Genomic DNA, 7,623 nt, shown 5'->3' on the forward strand with positions numbered 1-7,623 from the left:
TCATTGCGGCAGTATCCTATTCAACAACCTAAACATCTGCCCCAGGAACTAGGAGATGAGTCCTATTGCTAGTTATGTTTCTTTTCTAGTATCACTTATATCCATTTTAAAAGGGAGAAACTGTACTCCAGGATCTCTGAGGTTCTTCATGGCAGAAAGACGTCTCAGGAGGCTCAACACTTCAATGCATCATAATGATATCACTCCAACCTCAGAATTCAACATGTTATCTGTACCACTCAACAGTTGTGAACAAATGACATCTATTATGCTATAGAAATTTATGTTACAAGTCTCTAAGTTATAGAAAATGACATGACCAAGTTTTAAATTATATGAAACTTTAAAAGACACCAAGACCTACTATAGTCTTAAATTCCAATAATTCAGAAGTTCAAAGACAACATCAAAGTCCACTTCTTTCCACGAAGCTAACAATATACTGGCTTTATCCTTAAGCTAGTTGACATCACAGTTGCCAGATGGCTATAGTTGCTCCAAACGTCACATATAAACCTGACAGTATTTTCTTTAACAAATACTCTCTTAGGAATGAAAATTCCTTTCCTGTAAGTCACCCAGCAGATCTCATTGGCCAATCTTGCATTATGTGACCACTGCTAAATCAGACACACACCAGATGCATAGGACCAGTCTCATCACCCTTCAGCCTCACCTCAATTTTTAGCTATGCGGAGGATGGTAACTCGATAAATGGACTTCTGCTGGAAAGGGGGATGGCATTGGGCTGAAATTGGTTAAGTATGCTTCAGGGCTGAGATAATTTCTTTTCCCCATCTTTGGATTTGTTTCCAAATAAACTCCAATCTCTCTTGATCATGTTTCAAGCTTTCCCTGATTCCACCTTGAACCTAACACACAGCCTTACATAAAGTAGATACCTTATAAGAATATGATCAAATATCAGTCTTAGGAAATTCACTGTAGCCAAATCAATAAAGCCTCTATGGATCACATAAAGGGGCATGGAAATCACTGTCATACAGAGTCTATTGTCTCATGATTTGCAATACCAGGATTCTCCCCTGTAGAGAGCCATTCTTCTGTGTGTTCTCCTGGTAAATCGCTGGTAACAACGGGAAAAAAATTAACCCCACCCACTTTCCATTTCTTTTACTTGCCAGGCAGAGTGACGATCTTCTATGGTTTCTCCTCTCTTATGCTGTGCTAAATCTTTTACTAATATCCCAAGCTGAGCGGGGTTGGTAGTCAGTCAAGACTAAAACTTGTGGCTTTAGGCCAGGCGCGATGGCTCACGCCTATAATCCCAGTACTTTGGGAGGCTGATGTGGGCAGATTACCTGAGATCAAGAGTTTGAGACCAGCCTGGCCAAGATGGTGAAACCCCATCTCTACTAAAAATAGAAAAAATTAGCCAGGTATGGTGGCACATGTCTGTAATCCCTGCTACTCAGGAGGCTGAGGCAGGAGAATTGTTTGAACTCTGGAGGCAGAGGTTGCAGTGAGCTGAGATCGCGCCATTGCACTCCAGCCTGGGCAACAAGAGCAAAACTCCATCTCAAATAAATAAATAAAAGTAAAAAATAAATAAAACTTGTGGCTTTAATGATAGAATTTACGTGATACCTGGACACTTCTGGCCTCAAATATTTCCCTAATTCTTCCTGAAATTCTTACCTTTATGCTCACTGACTAAACATGTGTGTTCATTTTGCTGGATATCTAAAATTCCATCATGAGAAGTTCATCTCTTTACATTAACAAGCTTCTCCCTTATAATATCTCCAGGGCCGTCAGCACATGAAGACAGGGAGCTGTCATCCTCCACTTTGGAAAGAATTCATTTAACTGACACAGCTGCTCACAGCTGCGGACTCTTGGTGTTGAAATCTACCTGTCTCGGTGGTCGTCCCACAAGGTGGTATGGGTAACACTGGAATTTTAATTTTAGGAAAGTGGGGGAGGCAGTGATGCTATTTAAGCAACCACTTCCAAACCAGACGGCACATCAGAAAGATGTGAGTCATTGTAAATACTAAATCCTGAACCCTAGTCCATAAATATAAGTCGAATAGTGGCTGAGGAGCTAGTATGAAGAGAGCAAGGCTTAGTTGAAGTTGGACAGTTATAGCTAAGCCATGGGGGAGAGAAATTACTTTGTCAGAGGAGCAGCCTAAGGCCATTAAGGGGCTGAGGATGAGAGCAGAGAGGTGGTTTAGAGTGGGACCCAGCAAACGTAGGTTACTCAAACGTAGGTTACTTTTTGTTGCAAAAGTAAAACTTCTCTACGTTATAATTTTGCTTGGGATTGTCTCTTCTAGCTTTGGATAATGCTAGAAGATGATTGAAAAGGGGCAAAAGCAACAATACAATGAAGGCAAAGGGAGTATTTGGAAAATATTTTCACACTAAATACGGTATAATCAGATGCAGTCATAACAAAGAATGGTGTATATGGACAGCTTTAGAGTGTTTACATGTGTGGGCGCGTATGCGGCGTGTGTGTGTGTCCGGGAAAGGGTAAAGTAAAGAAAAGATTAGACAGGTAGAGTATACCTTTTTATGATATGCCAAGAAACTTGCACTTTATCCTCCATGAGCTGAGGAGCCACTAACATTTGAAACAAAGTGGTAATTGGATACATCTAAGTGTCTTAGAAAGATATCACTGGTGAAAATGTAGAGAATAGGTTGGAGGGATAAGAAATAAAAGAAAGCCCTGTTTAAAAGTTACCTACACACAGAAGAGGGACTTATCTGGGTGGCAGGAGCTGCATGAATGAGGAGAACCGAAAGAACTTGGAGAGTAGCTGTGAGGTTCAAAACATGGGGACAAATTCCTGGCTTTTGTGTTTGTGTGATAATTATACTGCCATTAAACAATGGTAGCCAATAGAGGAGACAATTTTGGAAGACACTAATTAAATTCAGTTTCAGAAATGTTGAATCTGGCTAACTTACAGACTATCTAGCTGGAGAAATTTGGTGGCTGATGGAAATACTGATCTGGAACTCAGAAAGCGAGTCTGGCTGGAGATAGTGACCTGTGCCGGGAATGGGCCCAGAGACACTCTGCAGAATGAAGAGGAGCATTCAGGATGAAACTGCAGACACCAACAAGAAAAGAGCCTGTGAAGGAGAGGAAGGGAGGAAAGGAGAAAAGGAGAAAACCAGGAAGAGAAGAGAGGCCTGAAGTGCAGGTGTTTCAGGAGGAAATTAAATATTGAAAGAAATACTTTTTTACAGTGAGAAAAATTAGAATATTTACAGACTGAGGGGAAGTTACACGAGGCAGAGAATCTGAAGATGTGCACCGAAGAGGGCTGAGTGCTGGGGCAGGGTTTCAGGGCTGGTAAGAAAGATATGATCTAGAACCTGGCTGGAAGGACTATCCTTGGCCTGTGAACACACTGAAGAAAATATTTCATTTTAAAATTCCACTTGCTTTCTTCCAAGGACCTCTCTTTAGTTCCCAGATTACCTCGGCCTCTGATGTTCTCTCTTTTTCATCCTCAAATGCCCATTTACCATTTCCATGATATTAAGCCCTTAAAAATGAGCAATGAAAGGTGATAAAAAGGGGACTAAACTGTGAGTACAGTTTCTTAAGTACCTGTGAAAAGGTTTCTGGAAAGCAAATTGAATGTAAGTGTTAAAATGAGATTTGAAGGGGATATGTTTCTAAAGTGGTTTGCATGCACTCTGGAGAGGATGCCAGATGTTGTAAACACACGTGTGTTTTATGCATATTAACACATATATGCATGTATATTGTGTATATACAATTATATACTCAAGGAACAGGTTTTCCCTTAAGATCATCATAATTAAGCTCTGTAACACATATAACATATAAATCTGAACCTTTCTATATATTCATATTATGCAATTGTATATGCGTATAATTATATGTGTGAGTAGTAATAGTGAATGAGAGATTTTATACAGATAGGGTAATGCCATACAAAATTTTAGATACTGCTGAGCTAGAGATTCCACTTATTCATGTTAACCTGGGATACTCATGGTATCAAAAAATGCTGCTGCTTCTCCGGAAACCTCAAGTGATATCACAAATGACAGAGTTTTCTTATGATGATCTTAAATTAAGAAAAATCCTGTTCCTTGAGTATACAAATGACTGGAGCAGGAGGAGGCAATAAATACACAGAACTTTTGTGGATGTTATTTTAGATCATCTCTGCTTGCTTGCCCTGGTGAGTCCTTATTAATGCCAGGTTAAGTCTCTGTTCCTGACTTCATGCCTTGCAGCACTACATTCCACTAAAGCATTGCTCACTGCTGTTTAAAGAACAAGCCTCAACACTTCAAAGATAAAATGACGTTCTGTTTCCATAGCTTCTTTTAATACTGTTGTTTAATATGTTTCAATAGCTTCTTTTAATTACAGAGAGATGGAAAGCTTAGGTTTATATTTCTCTTAGCTCATTTTCAATGTCAAGTACAACTGTACCTGAAACCCCTAGATTAGGGTTGGTGGCCCCGCAAAACAACTCTTGTCGTTCCCGGGGAAAGTATCTATGAAGCACCCAATACAGGTGAGACAGAAAACCTAAGATGCCCATTCTCTGCTGGGGCTGTGGACAGTGGTGCTATTTCTTTCTTATCTCTGACCTGGAGAAAATGCCACCAGGTTGACGTGGATTAGGATTCATTGCTCCACAATAAAGAATAGCAAGTGGCTCAATGCCAGTCTCAAAGGAGGACAGCTTAGGAAACATTTGCTTCCTTTGTAAAAAAAAGAAACACACACACACACACACACACACACACACACACACTTTAAAATCAGAGACAACTTTTTTGTTTTGTTTTGATCACTGTTCAAACTACAACATACAAATGTGACTCCTCCCTCCAAGTAAACTAACGTTCTTAAATTTTAGCACACTCTAGTTCTGCCTAATGGTCAGAAAAAAAGTACTCACGTGTGTGCGATAATCCCACAAAAGCTCCCCACCGCAGCCTTATTTCCTCCTCCTGGTGTAAAAGAGCTCAGGAGGTGGGCGGGCCCCACCGCCACAGCACTACAGTTAGAGCGCTGCTCGACTCATTCTCTCATTATGGCATCTAGGATCCACAAATGGAAAGAACTTTTCCTGGCTAAGTTTACATTCGTCGAATAGTCAATTTACAACAATAAGAGGAAGGCAGAAGGGAAGGATGAATTCCCCTCTGCCAAGCACTTAAGTGGCGCTTGGTTTATTCCAAGTTGCCCCTGGGAAGAAACACAGCGCTTCGTCCTCAAGTAAGAAACAGAGGCATTATCCACATCCTTAGGTTGAAAAATAAGCATTTCGGGGCTCAGAGGCTTCTGCAAAGCACTGTGCTGGGGAGCTGCAGGCCGCCGTCAGCACTAGATTTCGGGTTCCCCTGGTCCCTGGCAGGCGCAGCACCTGTCCCAGCCAGGGGAAGTTGGGCTGCAGGACCCACTGGCTCCAGGACACCCGCGGATCCCCACACTGTCCATGCCTGAGCGCGCGCGCGTGTGTGTGTGTTTGTGTGTGTGTGTGTGTGTGTGTGTGTGTGTGTGTGTGTGTGTACCTAAAACCAAAGCACTCACTGAGATGACTTTGGAGGGTGCTTAACAGACAGGGCGAGACATGCCTAACGGGGAGGCAAGGACTGGGAGAGCACGAAGGGGAGTAAGAAGTATCTCTTTCCAAGCAGCTCCTGATGGTTGGGAGCCCGAGTCCACCTGGAATCCGAGGGGACACTCCCGGAGCTTGCTCCTAATCCCTCCCGCGCGCCCCGGGACCCACGCGAGTCCCTCTTGCAGCCGCCACGGAGCAAACTCCCAGCTTACCTTGACTGAGCGCTAACACCAGCCGCAGCCGCAGCGGCGCGGCCCCTGTCCGTCCTGGTCCCATCCCGGGTCTGCCCGGGGACCGTAGCTGCGCTGGGTTTGCGGAGGATACCCTTGGCCAAGGGATAAGAAAGCCCGCACACTCTGGAAGCTGTCGGGAGGGCTTCTCTCCCCCGCCCTGTGGGAGCAAGGAAAAGTTGCCGGGCAGCTTCGCCAGCGAGGAGGGCCCGCCCCGCCGTGCGGCCCGCCCCTCCCGATTCTGCAAACACCGGATCTGCCCCGGCCGCGCCCCGCCCCACCCGGCCCTGCGGCCCGAGGGCTGCACCTTCGCTAGTCCACGCCCGGGGCACCGCACCTTGGCTCCGGTACAGCGGCCCAGCCCCGGCAGCCTGGAAGCCTTGGGGATGGGGATGGCGCCTTGGCAAGCTTTCTTGCCCTAGACGGGACGGGCGAGCGCCCGCCCTGGCACCACTCCGCCCCCGCAGCCTGTCGCCAGCCCGCAGGAGATGCCCCAGTCCCCGGGAGGACCCGGCCCCGCCACAGCGCTCGGCAGCGCCTGGCTCCTGGCAGCGGGCGCCGAGGGCACCAGCCCTAAACCACAGTGCCTAGGGGCTGCGTGGGGCGTCGCTTTCTCTCTTTCCTAAGTGGGTGGAGAAAGGGACAAAAATAAGCGCAGAATGACCAGGTTAGAAACTAACTCATCAGGAAAGAAGGTCTGCTCACAGGTCATGATTATCCGAGGTGATATTTAAGCAATACCTGCTGCAAGAGCTGTGTTCGTGTGTGTGTGTGTGTGTGTGTGTGTGTGTGTGTGTGTGAGAGAGAGAGAGAGAGAGAGAGAGAGAGAGAGAGAGAGAGAGAGAGAGAAATCATCATTACTTCCTCTCCTCGGAGATGTTAAAGACCTGATTTAATCACGGAGTTCAGGAGACTTAGTCCAAAGGCAGAGAGAAGGCTGAGAGCGCATACATGCGCTGTGACTCTCCCTCCCTGTAGTGCACCATGACATATTAGACTGTGACCGTTTTCTTCCGTTATTTCAGCCTCACATCTGGAAAAAGAACTCTACATCCAAGATTTTTACTTAAAAACCTAAGAAATAAGAAATTCATTTTTCTTCTCTAAATCTTATGTTTTATCCCTAAGTTCAGCCACAAATTTCCCAGCTCATTGCCGAAACCGGAATTCTTCCAGTGACTACTTTTGTGAAGGAACCAAATGTTTTCATAAATCAAGCTTAGGGAGTTATGAGTCTAACAATCATCATTATTGTCATCATTCCCGATCTTCATGGAATGCTGCTATGAGCAGAATGGGATGCCTGAGGTACTGCCTCTAGGAAGCAAAGTGGCTCAAGGTGGGAAGGACTTAATAATTCATAAAAATCATAGATAGGGCTGAGGTGTCTCATTGTTAAAATTGGTGTTGATCAGATGTTGCTGCTGACGGGTTATGACTAAAACCTTTGAACCCAAATTATATAGCCCCAGGCTCTTTCCTGTTTTCTTATCTGTCACTTACTGGCTCTACTTACTCACCTTGACAAACACCTGAAGGCATTTTTTTCTGACCTGTCTACAGGAGCCACCTGCTTACTAAAACTCCAGCTATCACCGAGAGCTCTTAGGTGGCCGCTCACTAACCCCTGACACAACTTTGACACTCCTCACAGACTTTTTGAAGGAAGTGAGCCAGGTTTCAGGGAGATGAATATCTGTCTGTTTCCTTCTGACTCACTGAAATGTGAGTAAGTGTTTGGAACAGAGCGGGTTAGGGAGGCAGGACAGTTCCTTTAATGTGAGACAGGAATTTGT

At 44.9% G+C, this 7,623-nt stretch overlaps 1 protein-coding gene across 2 annotated transcripts in view; it reads right to left on the reverse strand.

Annotated features, from left to right (window-relative positions):
• ITGA2 (integrin subunit alpha 2) overlaps positions 1 to 6,026 on the reverse strand; it is a 112,896-nt gene extending 106,870 nt beyond the window's left edge. For both annotated transcript variants that reach the window (XM_003925870.4, XM_074385986.1), the window contains exon 1: positions 5,810 to 6,026. In XM_003925870.4, coding sequence (XP_003925919.3) covers positions 5,810 to 5,873 — 64 coding nt within the window. In that variant the 5' untranslated portion in view covers positions 5,874 to 6,026. The remainder of the gene's footprint in view (positions 1 to 5,809) is intronic.
• Positions 6,027 to 7,623: the final 1,597 nt, after the last annotated feature.

Source organism: Saimiri boliviensis, chromosome 1 (assembly GCF_048565385.1).
Source record: "Saimiri boliviensis isolate mSaiBol1 chromosome 1, mSaiBol1.pri, whole genome shotgun sequence".
Lineage (NCBI taxonomy): Eukaryota > Metazoa > Chordata > Mammalia > Primates > Cebidae > Saimiri > Saimiri boliviensis.